Here is a 19,242-nt window from a genome sequence, read left to right as displayed (position 1 = left end):
TCACAGGGAAGCGAACCCAGCCACCTTTTCCTCAACTGGGCCTATTGCCGTAGTGCTGCAGAACCCACACAAGAGGGAAGGGGGTGACCTGGAGCGAAAACATGTTAGGTTTTATGCCCTTTCACTGTTTGAAAGGGCACTGTTTCACCAAGGTCCAAATCACAGACCTTGAAGATTAACTGTTTAGGTGCTGCCTGTTGACCGGAACAGATTGTTCAGATTGTAGCTGGTAGCACAGAACCACACACTGTTAACATGGTAGACTCGATGGTGAACTTTTCCCCTGAGCTGTCAGTATCCTGAGTAGGTAGGAGGCAATTGGCTGTAGTTGTCGTTTTAATTTTTGACCCAAAGACATGTTAGTATGTTAAGGCAATGATCTTGTGACAGTCTAGCGATTATACCACAAAGCCAACCCAGAGAAAAAAAAAGTGGAAGCCATTTATATGAACCGTTACATTGCATTCAGATGATACAACACATGTCCAGATAAACAGACCAAAACACAATTGCAGGATACTGTGTCGGTGTTTGCATATTACGCATGGCCTGAGTGCTCAGGCTTCTGGATTGTCTAACTTACTTTTCAGTTTTCATCAGGACGTTTGACATTGTGGAAAGCAAGGACCAGAACCGACTGACACCCCCCCCCCCCCCCCCCCCCCCCGCCAAATGTCTTTTAAGATCACCAGGGAGCCTTAAATGATGCTCAGAAGCTTTAGAAAGGAGACAGTGTCTAGTCAGCTACTGCTATGTCCATTCAGGCTTCTGTAACAAAGTACCACAGACTGGGTGGCTAATGAACAGGAGAAATTTATTTCTATGTTTCTGGAGGCCGGAAGTGTGAGATCAGGGTACCGGCGCAGTTGAGTGAGGCCTCTCTTCGGAGTTGCAGATTTCTTGTATCCTTACTTATCAGTGCTATTGTATAAGCACTAACCCCATTCATGAGGGCTCCATTCTTACAACATTAAGTACCTTTCAAAGGCCCCCTGTACTCATACCATCGTCTTTGGGGGTTAGGATCTCAACATATGAGTTTTGTGGGGACACAGGCATTCAAATCACAGGAGGCTTCTATAACAAAACACCACAGACCATGTGGCTTAAACCACAGAAATGTATTTCTCACAGTTGTGGAGGCTGGAAGTCTGAGATCAGAGTGTCGGCCTGGCCTGCTTCTGGTGAGGGCTCCCTTTCTGGCCTGCAGATGGCTGGCTGCCTTCTTGCTGTGTCCTCACATGGCCTTTCTTTGGTGTGTGTGTGAGGAGAGAGAAGATCTCCCTCTTCCTCCTCTTAAGACCACCAAGCGTATTGGATTAGGATCCCACCCTTATGACTTCTTTTAACCTTAAGTACCTCCTAAAAGTCCTGTCTCCAAATACACCCACACTGAGGGTTAGAGCTTCAACATATGAATTTGGCCGGGGCGGGGGGGGGGGGGGGGTGGGGGGAGGCAGTGTAGTCCACAGCAGAAAGAAAAAATAATTCAAAATTATTTGACAGAAGTAAGACTTAGAACTAAAGAAAGAAGGACAGTAAAGAGGTTCTTCTTTTTCTTTCTTTTCTTTTTTTTTTTTTTAATTTTTAAAATGTTTATTTATTTTGAGATAGAGTGCGCACTTGCACACGAGCTGGGGAGGGGCAGAGAGAGGGAGAGAGAGACAGAATTCCAAGTGGGCTCCGTGCTGTCAGCGCAGAGTCCAACTCAGGGCTCGATCTCACAAACCATGAGATCATGGCCTGAGGCTGAAACTGAGAGCCGGACGTTTAACCAACCGAGACACCCAGGTGCCCCAAAGAGGTTCTTATTTATTCATTTCCTAAGTGTTCCTTGGTGTATCCAGCAAACATTTTTCAAGCGCCACTGTGTGTAGTCACATGCCTTTCACTACTTGCCCACCGTGTGGCTTGGAGGTCAGACGGCTCCCACTAGAGACCACTCCATGTGCAAGGAGGACCGTGGGTCCCAGGAAACTAGTGGTTCTGTCCTAGTGTTAGACATGCTAATTTTTGCTTTGCATAAGCATTGCCTTTCCTCTTTAAGGGGCTTTGCTGGATACTGACTTTCTGTAAGTGATTTTGCATAGTAACACATACATCTATTAAAATACTTGTTAGCATTAAGTAGCAGGTAAACATTAGACTTGTAATTGGATGTTGGAAAATCCTAGGTTTCTCCTTCTGTACCAGCATCCTCTGGTGGGCTCTTTAAAAGTTCTTCCCTTTGGTTGTAAGTTTCAGAGCAGCCTCAACCCCGTTCCTCCTCTTGTCCTTGGCTCTGCCTGCCTCAGCCACGCCTTATGCTTCACGGTTTCTAGACCCATCGTCCATGTTAGCACTTCTGCCGTCCTTTCCTGTGATTCCCTCTGCCTGGAATGCCTTATCCTTCTTTGCTTCATCCTTCAGAGCCCCATTTAGATGCTACCGCCTGTGTTACATTGCTGCTACTCCTCCTCTCCCTCAGGTCATCCAGATTGTTCATTCCACTCTTTCCTCGGGCTCTTTGTTTCTTCTTTATCGGTACAGCATCTGTCACGGGTTACATAGGATAGGCCCGTAGATCCCCCCTTCCCCTGCTGGCATATGAGCTCCAAGGGGATAACAGAGTAAAGAAGTTAAGAGCAGGGACTCTGGAACCTGCCACTTGCTAGCCATGCGGATTTGAGGCAATGGCTTATATACTCTGGGCTCTATTTTCCTCATTTGCAAAATGGAAATGATGGCGCTTGTGCCATCGTGAGGTCATGAGGATTCAATAAGGTCGTGTGTGTGTGAAACACATAGCACGGTGCCTGGCATGTACTAAACATTCAATAATGACTGTCTTCTTTGTACTCTCAGGGTCTAGTGCCTCATGAGGCCCGGGATTTTTTTTTGAAGCAAGTTGAATAATGTAAATGGAAAGGCTTAATTTCTCAGAGTCTATTGGTGGGTACATCTTGTACCATTTCATTAAATTATTAAATTTAAATTTAATGTAAATTTAATTCATTAAATTAGAATGTAATTTTTTAATCCCTCTGAATGAAAGAAGCCACTCTTTTTTTCTTTTTCTCCAACTCTAAAAAGCACCCTTGTCAAGATTTTAGCCTTTTGAGATTATTTTAGGTTCCTTTTGAGATTGTTTAGGTTATTTTTTTTTTGCCTTCCTTTGAATTCATAGAGTCCATTGGCTAGCATGGTGGTCAGAGAAAAGGGACCTGACATAGCAAGCAGGTGTCTGCACAGCCAGTGTCCCTAAGTCCAGGAACTGAGTGACTTTCTCCTGGCTGATGCAGTTCAAAGGAAGGGACCAGAAATAAACTGTGGAAAGAGTGTGGTCACGAGCCTGGAGTCCCAGTGCTCACCATTTACTGGCAATGTGAGCTTGCCAGGTTGTTAGCCTCTCTGAGACTCAGTGTCTCCATCTCTGCAAGGAGCACACGACCTTACTCCTCGGACGGTGGCAAGGATGGGACATCCTGTGTGCAGTGTTGGCACAGTGGCCGGGCCAGGGGACGAGCTGAGCAAATGTGACTGGCCTGTGGGGACGGGTAGCTGGGTGTTTCTCAGCAGCTGGTGGCCGAATGTCAGCCACGTGCCGGGCCCTGGGGTTGGTCTGAAGTGTGTAGGATGAAAGAAGGGAGCCAGAAGAGAGTTGAAGACTTGAGGAAGGCAGTGTGCATTAGAGAGGAAAGGTGTTTGGAGTGTTGGGAGGGAAGATGTGAGCTCAGATGAAATGGGCAGTATTGAAGGAGAATACAGAGAAATAATAGGTAGGGAAACTTTTTTCCTTCCCCTAATTGATGAACCTTTTGGGAACTCTCTCAAAGATTTGAAATCCACAACAATGTAAAGTGTGATTAATACTTAATTTCACATTTGATTGAATGATATAAAAATAGTCTTAAAATATTTTTGTTTGGAGAGATTTTAATTTTGTTTTATCTGTCTTTTTTGCTCTCTTAATATTTTCTTTTTCTTTTCCTTTTTAAAGGTGGCGGAAAGGGCACTGTATTATTGGAATAATGAATACATCATGAGTTTGATAGAAGAAAACTCGAATGTCATCCTTCCCATCATGTTTTCCAGTCTTTATAGGATTTCAAAAGAACATTGGAATCCGTAGGTTTTCAGTTTCTCCCCTCTTCTTCCTATTCTCCCTCCTCGCCCTTCCCTCTCTCCCTCCCTCTTTCTCTTTTGCTTAATAAAGTCTTGCCATGTGCCAGATGCTGTGCCTGTTGGTGAAGACAGATATGTGAAAACTCCTGTCTTTTAGAAATTCACTAGCTGGTTGGGGAGACCCACAAGTAAACATATTTTATAAAACAGTGTTTTTTAAGTGCAGTTACATTAAAATCTCTGCTTCCATGAGGGGCTCCTGACTTGTCTGTGAATGTAGCAGAGCTTTTTGGGGGGTGGTCTGAAGTGAGAGGAGAGGGTTGCTGACATTGACGAGGGGGTAATGTTCAAAAGGATTCTTAAAGCAATGTGGCAGGTGGATGGGACGGGGAAGCCCTTTCATAGTGAGTCTCATCATCACATTAAAAGGCACAAACACATAAAAAGCACCTGTCAGGTTCTGAAACCTGTAAGTTTGGGAGGGCTAAATTACCAGGTCTTTTGGGGAGGTGGCTAGAAGATGGGGTGAAAAGGGAGAGTTCACCTCCCTCCCCACATGAACCTTCACCAGTGGATGATAAGGAAATACTAAGGAGTCCTAAGGAGGAAAGTGCTTTGAATTGATTTGCATTTTAGCACGATCCATTTCTTAAAAACCCAAGTCTGTCATTACAAATGTTCTCTAGGAAGACAAGTTTAAAATCACTGAAGGATATGTTTAACATCTAGTCCTATGAAGGTTAAAGCATTCTGTATTTGAATGTCTTTACATGTGTCTCTGGAATAGAAAGAAAATTTAGTGTGGATATGATATTAGTAAGATGTAATTAAGTATATTCCTAGTATGCGTTTAGAAGTTTTGCATACAACTGTAAAATATCACATTTCTTATTTTTCAAATTTGCCAAATTTTGTTATTAAAACTCATAAAAATAAAGAACTGGTAAATAATTCTCATTACGCAGGTAGTCTCTTGGGGATGTAGAGAGTGGTTTTGGCAAGTGTCTGTAGCTGCTCAGTGCACTGTATCTGGCTCTTGTCCGTCACTATCCATTGTATGTGAGAAGGTCATTTCCCTCAACAGAAGGGAGCTTAAGTTTTCCTTTTAGTAGGCACAGGGCAGAACGACACAGCAGGTACATTTATGTTTTGGAAGTATCAAACCCACGGTTTTTTTGACCTATGGCCTGACTTTTACCAGTGCCTTCTTCAGTGGTGTTGGTAGCAGATTTGTTGCAAAACAGAAGTAATGGGCGTTTTTGCAAAGGGCAGTGCTGTTTAGACTCTAGTCTGAAGATATCGAGCCCGTCATGGGCATAGTCCTGAAGACGTCAAGAGCTTATTCTTCCACTTGATGAATCTGTGTGCCGCCATTTTGGCCATTTAGCTATGTTCCACAGCTAACGGCAGCCATCACCAGCTTGCCGGTCACCTCAGCGACACATGTGTTGGGTTGGCGAGGGAACTTAGCAGGAGTGAATGGACTGAACCAGATCACAACTAGAAACTCAACTCATTAAACTGCCCAACTTACAGGGGTTCGGTATCCTGTCTTTGAATATGAATAACATACATATTTGTTTCCATGAGAACAGCTTTTGATTTTGATGAATTATGTATATTATCACTTTAAAAATAAAATTCTGTGCAAATTCTGGTCTCTAAGGTTAGTCCTACCACAGGTGCTCCTTTTTAGGGTGAAGTTGCTTTATTTTTATTCTTGCCTTTGTATTAAATGAAGTTAACAAGTGCCCACAGACAAGTCTATTCTGGGTACCAATAATTAGAAGGGCAGAATTAGATTTTTCTTTCTCTAATCCTGCCAACCCCTCCGAAAGATATCTTGCCTGGAACAGTGAAGAATGGAACTCTCTTGGTGTGGAAATGAACTGTAGGTCGTTTCTAGTTGTGGCAACTGAAAAGGGATGGAGATTTTGCAGTACAAGGAGCTCGTTCAGACACAGGTTCCGCTCTCCCTCTTTCCATGCAGCTCCCATTATGCAAGACTAACCAACGTGTTCTCTTGTCTCTGTGCTTCCCAGGGCTATCGTGGCGCTAGTGTATAATGTGTTGAAGGCATTTATGGAGATGAACAGCACCATGTTTGATGAGCTGACAGCCACATACAAGTCAGATCGTCAGCGGTAACTTTTTAAAGCTTTTTTGTCAGCTGTGCACAAAACTGTTGAGTTCTCTCCTTGCTCTTTGCCGCAGTTGTCCGATCGCACCCGAAATCATAAGCAACACACTTTTCTTTCTTTCTGTGTTCACTTTTGCATGCTCATTTGCTGTGTCTTTATTGGTGTGCCACGAGGGAGCAAGGGGTCAGTTTGAGAAAGGCTGCTTTCCTCCTTCCCTTCAGTCATGTGTCTCTTCTGCCTCAGAGTTAAGGGCCTGGCATGTAACTGGTATTTCGGGCCCATTTAAGGAATCCATCAGGTAGCTTGCCATCCGGGTTCACTCCCATTCTGGACTTATCTGAGCTAGAATTGGGCAGACCTTGTATACTTCGCTCCAGCAAGAGGGGTGAGGCACCATTTTTGTTTAGCTCTTTGGCCCAGAACTTACTTTCTGCTCTAGAACACAACAAATTCATTAGGACGTAAAGGACAGTGAAAAGAACTTGGAGGTGAAGAGTCTGGTATTATACAAATTTTGAAATGTTTGCGACCAAAAGGGAGGAAAAACCAGTTGAATTCTTTACATAAATGCTTATGGCTTAGTAAAGCCCTTCTTGATTTCATTTATATGTGATTTTTCAACTTCATTATTTCTTGTTCAACATGTCCGACTTTCTAAAAGAGTTTGTCTTGGTCCGTTTGGTTTGCTCTAACAAAATACCACATACGGGTGTTTTATGGGTAGCTTGTAAACAATAGAAATGTGTTTCTCTGAGTTCTGGAGGCAGGAAGCCAAGATTATGGTGCCAGCATGGTAGATAAGGGCCCTCATTTCTGATTCATAGCCAGCACCTTCTCACTGTGTCTTCACATGATAGAAGGGACAGAGAATCTCTGTGGGATCTTTTTTACAAGGTCACTAATACCTTTCATGAGGGCCCCACCTTATGACCTAATCTTCTCCCCAGAGGCTAGCTACTGAACCCATCACCTTTGAAGGTGAGGATCTCAACCTAAGAATTTTGGGCAGGATGGGATGCAAATATTCAGACCTTGACATCGATATACTTGGAGAACTTGAGGAAGGTCTAGAGAGCTTGTTAGTAGTGGGCTTCTGGTTTTGCTTTGATCCAGAAGCAAATGTCAGCTTTGTACAGTATGGACTTTGTATACTATGGACTTTAGAAGATCCCAGGGGTGTGTACGAGCATTCAGACCCAAGACCTTGCTGAACCTCCTGAACAGAGCTATGTGTGGTTCCCTTGCTTCTTTGCTTTGCCTGATTTTGCATGTGTTACTTACATTTTACTGATAAAAAGAGCAATGAGGGGAAAGGTTTGGTGGCGGGGCAGAGGACTATCATAGTGATTTTTTAAAAAAAATTACCAGAATGTGGTTATATTGAAAAGCAAATTGAATCATGGAATATGGCAAGTGGTTTACCTGTAGGCAGAAGAGGCTGGGGTATTTTATACAATATTGGGATAAATATCACTTATGGGATATGTTGTGCCGTACTTGTAATTTAAGGAACTTTCAATTTAGCTGTTTACAGTTGTAAATTATTACGCTTATAACCCTCCTTGGCTCAAACTCTTAAAGTCTTTATTTAAAAGTGTTATTTAAGTAGAGGAAATAAAGGGCACATTCTCATACTGTGGCGTACCATTAAAGAGTGTGTTTTACATAATGTCCTTTTCTTTTATAGCAACTGAAAACCCATAATTATTATCCTCTTTCAATAAGGATGAAAGAAAAATCTGTAGAATCCCATTAAGAGAAATAAAGACCTTATTTCTAAAATATTCAAATTGAATTAAATTAATTCATATGTATTGAATTTTGGTAGCTTATGATTTAAACTAAATAGACCAAATCCTTGAAAAGGATACCTGTTGACCAAGGGGCCCAGGAATAGACTTGGTGAAGTTGATTCTGAAGATCTGGTGTATTGGAGTGACTTACCATGAGCGGACTTTAAAAAAAAAAATTTTTTTTTTTTTTTAACCTTTATTTGTTTTTGAGAGAGAAAGACAGAGCACAAGTGGGGAAGGGGCAGAGAGAGAGAGGGAGGCACAGAATCTGAAACCGGCTCCAGGCTCTGAGCTGTCAGCAGAGAGCCCGAAGCGAGGCTCAAACTCGGAAACGGCAAGATCATGACCTGAGCCGAAGTCGGTCGCTTAACCAGGCGCCCCTGGACTTTTTTTTAATGAAAGAAGGACTTTTTTTAAAGTAAGAGTAATGTTTTGTTAAACGATCAATAGAAGATTGTACTGAATAGATGGAAACGTTGGCTGCTCCCTGGATGTGAGACTAGGGAAAGGGAAGAAAGAGATTTATTTGCTACTATTAGAGAAGAGCTAAATGGAAGAGTTTACTTCTGGATGGCACCAAGTTTAAGTGTTTCAGTTTAGATAAATTTTTTAAGTATTACAAATCTGGAAATGGTGAGTAGAAGAAATAACTAGCATTGTTATATGCATATGCTAACATTAGTGTGATGTGAAATTGAAATTGGAAGAGAATTTGACAGTAATCCTAGCATGACAGTATGGTTAAGCTTTAAAATTCCCACCTACAGAGAGAGAAAAAAGTAGGAAAGAATGGAATGACAGTAAACTACATCAGAAATATTTAGAATATTTGAAGGTAAAGTTGTCAGTATAGAAGATGTATAATAAGTCAGCATAAAACTCATCTGGAAGAAAGCTCCACAGGACAAATTGTATTGAATGCCATAAAACTTTTATTTTTTTAACGTTTATTTATTTATTTTTGAGAGACCAAGAGAAAGTGTGAGCAGGGGAGGGGCAGAGAGAGAGGGAGACACAGAATCCAAAGTAGGCTCCGGCTCCGAGCTGTCAGCACAGAGCCTGACCCCAGGGCTCAAACCCATGAACCGTGAGATTGTGACCTAAGCCAAAGTTGGATGCTTAACCAACCGAGCCACCCAGGCGCCCCAGCCATAAAACTCTTGATCACAGATGTGAATGAAATGCTTCAGGAACAAGATGATGGGTGTTTTAATGATGTCAGCACTTAATTTAAAGTTCAAATTAGGACAGTGTGAACCTAACATATGTTTAACCTGTGTTTTAGTCAGAGAAAGTTCCTGGGACCCCTGGGTGGCCCATGGTTTTGTGGGTTCCAGCCCTGCGTCGGGCTCTGTGCACTGAACCTGAGGAGCCTAATAGGAATTCTCTCTCTCTCTCTCTCTCTCTCTCTCTCTGCCCCTCTTCTGCTCACACACACACTCTCAAAATAAATAAATAATTTTAAAAATTAAAAAGTTCCTAAACCCTTGCTTAACACCTTTTTCCCCCTCCAAATGAAAAGGCCATCAGTGTTCTATGGTAACATTTATTTAGACCTAATATTATTCCTAAACCTTACTGAAAAACCAAAAATGATTAATTTACCAAACAGCTTACTTACAGTTAAGAATTTGGAATTCATGATTGGAGGATCATCTAATTTAGTCTCTATTGCCCTGCAGATATAATTCTTAGAGTCAAAATTACCAGATAGAGACCTGTTGGAAAAATTGTTATGCCCATTGGAATTCATATTGTGCAGATTGTATTTGAAACAGCTGACACTAGTCATAGTATAAAGGCCTAAATTATCAAAATATTAATTATGAAATGATAATATTATTATACTACAGAATCAAATATTTCCTCAAGACTAGTAGAATGAGAATATAAAATTAAGTACTTCTAGAGATTGGGGTTAATTTGTATGGCCGTAGATCTCAAATACTTTTTTAAAACTTGGGGATGACATTAAAAAATATGAGGCATTGGAATTATATACAGCTTTCACTTAACCTGTGTGGATTTCCCTGAGTGCATACTGTACTGTAACTGAGGTTAAGGCCTGGCTAGCTAAAGTGGCACAGGGACCATATCCCCATGGCTGAGATGGCAGGGCCCCCATTTTCAGGAAGGATCAGATTCACAACTCTTACCTGAGTCTGCTGTTTACTGGTTCATCACAGTATGAGAAAGCTAGGGATAGCAGTGGATTATTTTAATAAATGGGAATGTACTTAATTTACGGTATAGTCCTATATTCCTTGATTTTGTATTTTCTATCTGGTTGATGTTAAAATTAACATCCTTTCTTTTATCAAAATATGGTGATATAAAAGGTCCTTGGCAAAAAAAAATGTGTTGACCCTATTTTGGACGTCCAGTTTTTTAGTAAAATTTATCAAATTTACCAGTCAAATTGGTATTGAGCCAAATTTGAAGGCTTGGAACATTAAAAATTTGATTCATGATACTGTCAATGAAGTTCCTTCCAGATCGTTACAACTCAAGTCACAAAAGAAAGAACATTTTATTTGGTTGTATGTATAGGTATAGAATAAGTTAATAACATGGATTTTGTGGTTGATTAATACTTGCAAGAACAAGATTCTGCTAAAGGATTTACTACACATGGTGTAGGGAAAATAGATAATAATAAAGGGAAAGTATATTTTCTTGACCTACTACTTTCTCTGCATCAGTATCATCCCTAGCATCCCTTTTGAGAAACTCTTTGGAGGCAAAGAGAAAATTAGATTTTAACTAGATCCCCAATAAAAATCGCTTAATGCGTCTTTGGATCTTTAAGATAATGGATACATAGAAATGACCTCTATTTTTGTTTCTTGGTCATTTTGAAGTTAACTTTCATTGTTAGGCTAAGTAAAAATGAATATTAATCTGAAATCTTAAAATAGTCTTGTCATCTGTTGCTCAGTACATACGTTTCTGTGTATGTAAGTATGAAGAAGAAAAAAAAAGCAAGAGAAAAACCGAAATGAAGAAATACCCACAAGCTTAATACCAAACTTTTCAAAGGCTACTTCTAAAATATACATGGGGGAAGAGTAGGGGCAGTTACGGTTAGGTAATCTTTTCCGACTTTCCTAGTTGTTTACCTTGTATTCTGTTTTCTCCCCAGTGAGAAAAAGAAAGAAAAGGAACGTGAAGAATTGTGGAAAAAACTGGAGGATCTGGAATTAAAGAGAGGTCTTAGACGTGATGGCATAATTCCAACTTAACAGAAATAACGACAGCAGCATCACTAACCTGTGGAGTCACACATTTATGTAGTAGAAGATGGGAGGAACAGTTTTCTGTATTGTGCACCTTTGCAGTAGATTTCACATTTGTTTCATTATTACAACAGCACTGTATATACCTGTCTCTAAGTAAAGGAAAAAAAAAAAAAAAAGGACTTCAGTCCAAAGTTTGGACAGTAGATGGACTTCTCAGAACTTTGCAAACATAATCATTGTTCTAACCCTCTTTAAAAAAAAAACAACACACACAAAAAAACACAAAACAGTCTTCAGAGATCTGTTGATGAAATTGCTATGTTAAAATTCTATTATCAGGAGTTCCTTATTTATCCTTAGCAGAGAGTATGAAACAATTTTCAAATGTGAACAATCTTAAATTTAGCTTGTCTTTCTGCTAAGCTGTTAAATGTATTTATAGTAATGGAAGAAAAAAAAAACTGTCATTTCCTTATCAGTTTGTATAACATCCTCCTCTGGATAACTTGACTGTAATTTAACATCTTTTCCTTTTGCACATCTTCATGAGTTGAATGTCCATGTGGAAGGGGGCCATGAATTGTGAAGGTCCCTGGTAAAAGTTTTGTTTACTGGAGTGAACATCTTTCCAGTAACCAGGTAGTCCTGGTACTCCTTTAGTTTTAAAATTAGGAGTAAAAGAGAAGAGGTGATAAACATAGTAGGGAAGGGAATTTTGGGTTCATGCATCCAGTTTATGGTGGATCCAAATCAATGTCTTGAATCCTTTGAAAACAGGTACTGGGACATCATAGGCTTCAGTACCTGACCAGTATTAGTTGCATCCATCATTGAACACACATACCAGAGATGTTTGAGAAATGTCAGAAAACATCCTTTTGGACCATTTTGTAATAAGAAAGACAAACACTAAACAGTACAACCATGAGATTGATCACCAGGATTGTGAATCTAATTGGGAAGAGAGTTGAGCAAACAGCTTGGACTGTTTGGAGTTGTTGCCTTACTTTTTAATATGTATTTATAAAGTATTCCAGCAAAAGAGGATGTAGCCTCTGGGAAAAAACAAACATATTACAGTGTTTTTTGTAGATTCTCGTTCTATATCTCATCATAGCGCCAGCCCTGTTTTTAGCCAGAAAGGATTCAGGATAAACATTATTATGCATTCTGAATTGGATGCGTATTCCTAACTACTGTATTTGTTACCAAAAGTGGTTCTACAAATGCTACTGAAAAAAAAAAATCTGGAAATCCCTAATGTCCTGAGTATTAATAATAAAGTTTAAAAATGCTTTTATATCAAAGGTGCATTGTGACCAAATTGTTTAAGAAAAAAACAAAAAGAAAATTTAGGGCTGTATTATAGATCTATACCTTATTGGCTCTCTGCTTTGTATTTAAAAGAGGAATCTTACTACGTCTTGGGGAGATAAGATGCTGATGAAATTTGTGTCCAGTATGTACTTAACCTGATGCGGTTGCATTATTATGTACTGAAAGATAACATGTTTTGGAATTTATTTTCAGGATGCTTTTGCTTGTTATGGACGTGGCAGCAGTGAGTTGATAATCCTAAACCTTCACCTCCAGCAGTATTCGTGGCATAGGGCTGATTCTGTGTTCATGTATTGAATTGTGATAGTAGCAAACATGAACATATGAAATGTTGTTGCTCTTAATAGAAATATAATATCAATATGGACTTGTATATTTTCTTCCTTCCACTTAAATATAAAGTAGAATATGCAGTTTTATCGTTTCCAAGAAAAAAGGAAAATAAAAGCCGCTGACCTTTCTCCCCTATTAAGTGTTTCAGGATTATCAGGTCACAGTTTGTGCGTAAAAAAAGTCTGTTAATTATGGATATTGTCATCTCAGTAACTTTGTAAAACAAAACCAAAACTTGGCTATGTTAATTCTGAAAAAGAAACAGCAGTAAAAGAGTCATATGCAACACCCAACACAACATGGTTTAATTGAATGAAGATTTTTTTTTTTTTTTTTTTTAAAGAACATTAATGGGGATTCAATGTAAAGCTGGCAGAGGCTGCTGAAATGAAACAACTTACTTTAAAAGTGCTGGAGCAAAGGTGCAAGTTCAAACACTAAAGATAAAAAATAAATTTGTAACAAATCATCTCCTTTAGCTCTTTTGATTCGAGCCCCGTTAGTTTTGAGTCTGCATTACATTTGTTTTTGACAGTATAAACTTGTTTGCCATTAATTCATCTTTTTAGATAGAGGACGTTTAAAATCCCTGGTTCATGAACTCTCTGCCCATTACAACGAAACGCAGTCATTTGCGATGAGAAAAACGAGGATCCTGTCGTGCACCTCTGCCTGCCTCCGAGCAAAGGTGAGGACTGCACAGATACCCTTGATGTTAAATCTGGACGTTGGCCATTCCAAACTGAGAAGAACAAAGCCGAATTTTAGACATATGTACAGAAGCAATTATAAATTTATGTCTAAAATGTATAGGGCAACTTCTGAGAAGAAACGCTGTCTTTCCTTTTTTAAACCGAAAGTGACAATGTGACATCTGTCATGTTGTGTCCGGTGGCGCAGAGTAACCGGGGTGACCTGACTGTTGCACTCTGTGACATAGTTAAGGCCGTACTTGCTGCATTCACAGCAGCCCCCTCTCTCTGTCCTTTCCCACATTTCTGCTGTTGTTGCAGCCTGACTTAATTGTGACAAATGCATCTTTGTGTTCTATTTTGTTGGCTTCATAATTTCCAGAACTATATATAAATATATTTTTTAAATAGCAAATATTGTAGTTAGTGAGTGACGATCACTCCAGCCTCATCCCTACCATATTGGTTTCAGGGATAGGATAAAGAGTGTCTTTGGAAGAAAAAAAAAAAAACACAAAACACAAAAAACGAAATCAAACCAAACCCTGTGGTTTTAGAATGATGCCGAGGTCTTAGGCTGTGGGCCTAGAACAACCATGTGAGTGAACTGACCCATCTCATACTTTGAATCAAGCATGCATTCCTTTTCTCGTTGTGCAAGTGGTCCCCAGTTGTTTCCCTCCCGTGTTGCGTTTTTGTTCCTTTAAATTTTATTATATTTTGCTCTCCCTGACATCTGACTGTTTTTTATAAAAAAATAAAATAAAATAAAAAATAAAAAAAGTAAGAAATAACTAATACCCTCGATGCCGCTGGATACTCACAAGCAGGGTTATGCTCCTTCATCTTGGGCTTGCTTGCCTAAATGGAAGGGTTTAATTTATTTTGTACCTCCTTCTATGCGTGGGACAGTCCAGGAAAGAGCCAGGAATTGCTTGTAATTGCACCTGCTATACAGAAATGTATAGCCCTAGGCTCAATCACACTATGGAAAGAAAAAAAAAAAGTATATTTAGAGCTTTAAAAGCTTTTTTATTTTTTTGTGGGGATCGGGGGGTGGGAAAGGGAAGATGTATGGATGTTACTGGCATTTTTAAGTCTTCAGAGTTTTTCTGTGTTTTTCTTCCCCCCCTTCTGTTTTGTCCTTTGCCTTTAATTAGGTGCACTGAGCTGGCCCAGGAAATGAAGAGATTCTCTCTTTTGATGCTATTACCAATGTTATCACAAAGTTGTGTCACCTGTAGCACAAAGGTGGCACCAGACATGATCAGTGGTGTTTTATTTGCACATCAATATTTTTATTTTTATATTCTGGCTCAGCTGCTTCTCTGAGTGAAGTTAAGGAGTGACCCACAAAGGATTTTTGTAGTAGGCATATTGGCAATGTGTTTTATATTTCTCAGTATTTAATTTTGAAAATCTAAAAGGATTGTGCATCTTGAGAGAAAGTTGAGCAAATTTTGATCTAGTGGAATGTTAATTTGTGCTGCTTCCTGTGCACGATAGCAGCAGTAATCTCTCTCTTGGAAATAAACATCCCAGTTTATGATGTCTATGAATATAGGTTTCCTTTTCTTCCCTTCCTCCTTCCCACCCTTCCCCCCGCCCCGCCCTGCCTCCTTCCTGCCTTCCTTCCCTTCTGCCTTCTCCGTTCCCTCCCTTCCTTCTCTTTCTTTACTTTTTTTTTTTTTGAAATCACTTATTGTAAATAAGTTGTAATCCAGACCTCATGTATCAATGGGGAACTTTCAAATATAAATATTACCAATACATTTTCTGGTTGTTGTCTGATTTTTGATTGAGGTCTCGTGAGAATGACATATCCATTGGTTTTCGTTTGAAAATTGCGCTTTAGCCTCATCAATCTTTTGGTATTGTAGTATTCTATTGTTTTAGCAGGAGAGGGCAGCAAAAGTTTATGTTCCCTGTTAGAAATGCCGTGGTTCGTATTGGTTTTCAATTTAATTGTGTGTGCGTGTGTGTGTGTGTGTGTGTGTGTGTGTTTAAAACAGCATCTGTTTGTCGGCAGAGGTAAAAATGAAACATTTTTGATATGAAAAGTTGCATATGAAAATTATAGACTGGTTTAACCAGACAGTGAAGACTTCTGATCCACATCAAAGTTCAAATGCCACAAAACAATCTTCCAGCTCTGGCTAAAATATGCTACTTCCTTTTCAAACACAACAAAATGCAAGCTGAATCTGAAACACTTGGAATTTAAGATGTCTTTCTTTGAAAAATGATTTACTTTCTTCAAAGTGGTAACAGAAACAAAAATGAAGGTGCTCCCAAAGAGAAATGTAACCTTCCCCTTTCACAGCCATGTGAGAGGCTCTGTACTGTGGGTGCATCCTAATAAAGCAGCGAAGAGTTTTCAGGTGCCTGGCGGTGTGTGTGTGTTTGTTTCTGTCCTCCGTGGCCATTTCAACCATACAAATAACAGATTTGATCCACTTAGTTATGAGGCAGTGGGGTTGGTATGTTCAGGCTTTCATCTTGAGATGATTAGGGGGATGTAATGTTGGACAGTGGTCCAGCGTCTTTTGCTTTATGGGCAAACTACTCCAAAACTGAGTGGCATGGTCCAGCAGTTCATCGTTTCATTCACAAGTCTACAGTTTGGGTGAGCTTGGCAAGGACATCTTGTTTCTGCTCCTCAAGTGTCGACTTGGGTTTATCAGGTGGGGCAGGAGAATTCACTTCCAACGTGGCTGGGACTCACATGGCTGGCAAGTTGGTGCTGGTTGTTGGCTTCGGGGTCAGCCAGAGGCCTCAGTTCTTCAAGACATGGGCCTTCTTGGGCTTCCTTATAGGGTGGCAACTGGGTTCTAAAAACAATTATTCTAAGAGACAGAAAATGTAAATTGCCAATTCTTTGAGACCTGTGCCCAAAGACTGTCATGGCATCACTTCTGATGTATTTTATTGGTCAAGGAGTCACAGGGTCTGCTCAGAATCAAGTGTAGGGGACATAGACCTCACTGTGATGTGACAAGAGGGGTGTCCTCTTTAATCAACCATGGTATACTTTGTAAAGCATTTGATTTCGATGTGATCTGCTCTCTTGGCTAATGAAATCAGATTTGGAACTATGTGGAGTTAGTTAATGTTTCATGTTCAGATTTGGGGAGGGAAAAATCCTTGTAAATTCAGCAATTTTATATTTCAAAACATAACCATTTGTAACATCCGAAGATCACCCTGTTGGTAAGTTACAAGGAAAAGAAACTGGTAACAAAGAATTTTAGGGTTCAAAGAAATCTAAGTTGATTTCAATGAAATATCTAATTCTTTGTATAATATTGCCTCCTGCCTGTAAATAAATATTTATAATAATGGAGGCAAAGTAATGTACAGTCCAATTCCTGTTTCACAGATCTTTATATAATAGTGTGTCCTGTTAGGGGTGCCTGGGTGGCTCAGTCGGTTAAGCATCCGACTTCGGCTCAGGTCATGATCTCGTGGTTCATGGGTTCGAGCCCTGTGTCGGGCTCTGTGCTGACAGCTCGGAGCCTGGAGCCTGCTTCGGAATCTGTGACTCCCCCCCTCTTTCTGTCCCCTACCCAGCTCATGCTCTGTCTCTGTCTCTCAAAAAAATAGATAAATGTTAAAAAAAAAGAAAATAGTGTGTCCTGTTGTTTCTATTAGATCAAGTTCACATTAGATTTGTTTTTAACAGGGACTAAACTATGGGATAGCTAGGGGAATTCAATTTTTTTTTCAATGATACATGTTCATGATATAATTCCTTAAAAAGGCAGATTAAAAAAAAAAAGTTGCATAGCTGCTCCTCAAACCTAAAAGTCTGCTACAAGGTGTGCATTTGTAGATTGATTGGACCAGCGTTTTTTGATTGGCTCTGTTCATGGTCTCGCCCATACCCTGATGTTCATATTTTCTGTTTCTTCATTTTCTAATTTAGTTCACCTGTTTTGAAACCATAGTCTGAACTGGTCATATAGTTTGAGTCAAACTTTGCTGCCACTAGATGATCTCAGGCCTCAGAACCAGGATGGATGTCAGCCACAGCCCCCTTCATCCTTGCCAAATCTCTCAGGTAAGAGGTCTCTGGCTGGAGCACCCCACATGACAGCTGTGGACTTGGAAATCAGAGACTTTGGAATCGTTTGGCTTCTACTTCAGCTGTGTGACTTTGGAAAGTTTCTTGGTCTAAGCCTCAGTTTCATTTGTAAAGTACAGGCAAAATGGTACTTTATAGTATTGTTGTATTTATTACATTAGATAATATGTATAAAGCAATTAGCACAAAGTTGGGCACATGGTAACCTGGGATTATTACCTGCAATAAATGCTTGTGTTATTTGCAGTAGTGACTTAACTATGAATGAATAACTACAATAGCTATCATTTATCAAATGCTATATGTCTTGTATTATGCGAAGAATTTTATATTTATCGTTCGGTTTTCACAACAATCCTGGCGTAGAAGTCCCCATTTTGTGGATAAGGATAAGATAGCTAAGGCTTAGAGAAGTAGCCTTTCTGAGGTCACACAACTACCAAGGATTGAAGGAAGATTCTGACTCCCAAATTGCTCTAAACAGTGATTGCTGTCCAGTAGGATGACTGACTTATTCTGAGTACAAACATAACATTTTATGCCCCATAACTTAAAAGATTGAAATTTACTCCCTTGCAAGAAAGAACCATATTTCCTTTATCCTTGCATTTCCACTCACCATCCTGTCCGTTCTAGGAGCTACCCCAAACTTCTTTTTTTTTTTTTTAATTTAAAAATTTTTTAATGTTTGTTTTTTAAGAGAGAGAGAGAGAGACAGAGTATGGGCGGGGTTTGGGGCAGAAAGAGCGGGAGACACAGAATCTGAAGCAGGATCCAGGCTCTGAGCTGTCAGCACATGGACTGACTCGACATGGGACTCGAACTCATGTACCATGAGATCATGACCTGAGCCGAAGTCAGACACTTAACCCATTGAGCCACCCAGGCAGGGAACTACCCCAAATTTCCGTGCCACACTCTTCATGTTCTTCATCCCAACCCCACGCCCTTTAATGTCAGTAGAAAATAAGATTACCAGCTGCAAACTTCTTTTATACTGACAAACTTAGCTGTTTTAGCCCCCCCGGCCCCCAGCCAAGGCTTCTGCCCAACACCCTAGGAAGACCTCCCTTCCAGGCTTGGCTCATACCCCCTTAGAGGGCCCCGCATCCCACTTTTGATTTTTTTGTTGCACTGTCAATTGTTTTCTCTTAAAATTACTGTTTGGGAAAATATTATATTCCCATGAAAATAATTCAAACATTATCTAACGTCTTTCCAGGCCTACATCCTTAGCCTCTCCCTTAATGTAGTCACTATTCAAATTCTTTTTTTTTGTTCTTTGTTTTAGGAAAACCCAACTTGAGTGAGATACAGTTCACATACCATAAAATTCACCCATTTCAAGCAAGTGAGTCCGTGTTTTTAGGATATTCACAGTTATGCAATCACCACCACTAATTTCATAAAACTTTTATCAACTGAAGACAAAAGCCCTCAAAATCATGAGCAGACTCACTCTTCATTTCTGCGTAGTCCCTCTCCCCCCAGCCTGAGGCAACCACTACCTATTGTCTC

At 40.0% G+C, this 19,242-nt stretch overlaps 1 protein-coding gene across 4 annotated transcripts in view; it reads left to right on the top strand.

Annotated features, from left to right (window-relative positions):
- PPP2R5E (protein phosphatase 2 regulatory subunit B'epsilon) overlaps nucleotides 1–16,024 on the top strand; it is a 148,868-nt gene extending 132,844 nt beyond the window's left edge. For 2 of the 4 annotated variants that reach the window (XM_043556316.1, XM_043556317.1), the window contains exons 12-14: nucleotides 3,980–4,107; nucleotides 6,147–6,233; nucleotides 11,181–16,024. In XM_043556316.1, coding sequence (XP_043412251.1) covers nucleotides 3,980–4,107; nucleotides 6,147–6,233; nucleotides 11,181–11,280 — 315 coding nt within the window. In that variant the 3' untranslated portion in view covers nucleotides 11,281–16,024. Of the gene's footprint in view, nucleotides 1–3,979; nucleotides 4,108–6,146; nucleotides 6,249–11,180 lie in introns of all 4 variants that reach the window. The other 2 variants (XM_043556314.1, XM_043556315.1) reach the window with 1 other exon arrangement.
- The last annotated feature ends 3,218 nt before the right edge of the window (nucleotides 16,025–19,242 follow it).

Source organism: Prionailurus bengalensis, chromosome B3, assembly GCF_016509475.1.
Source record: "Prionailurus bengalensis isolate Pbe53 chromosome B3, Fcat_Pben_1.1_paternal_pri, whole genome shotgun sequence".
Taxonomy (NCBI): domain Eukaryota; kingdom Metazoa; phylum Chordata; class Mammalia; order Carnivora; family Felidae; genus Prionailurus; species Prionailurus bengalensis.
This window is presented reverse-complemented; position numbering and strand designations above follow the sequence as displayed.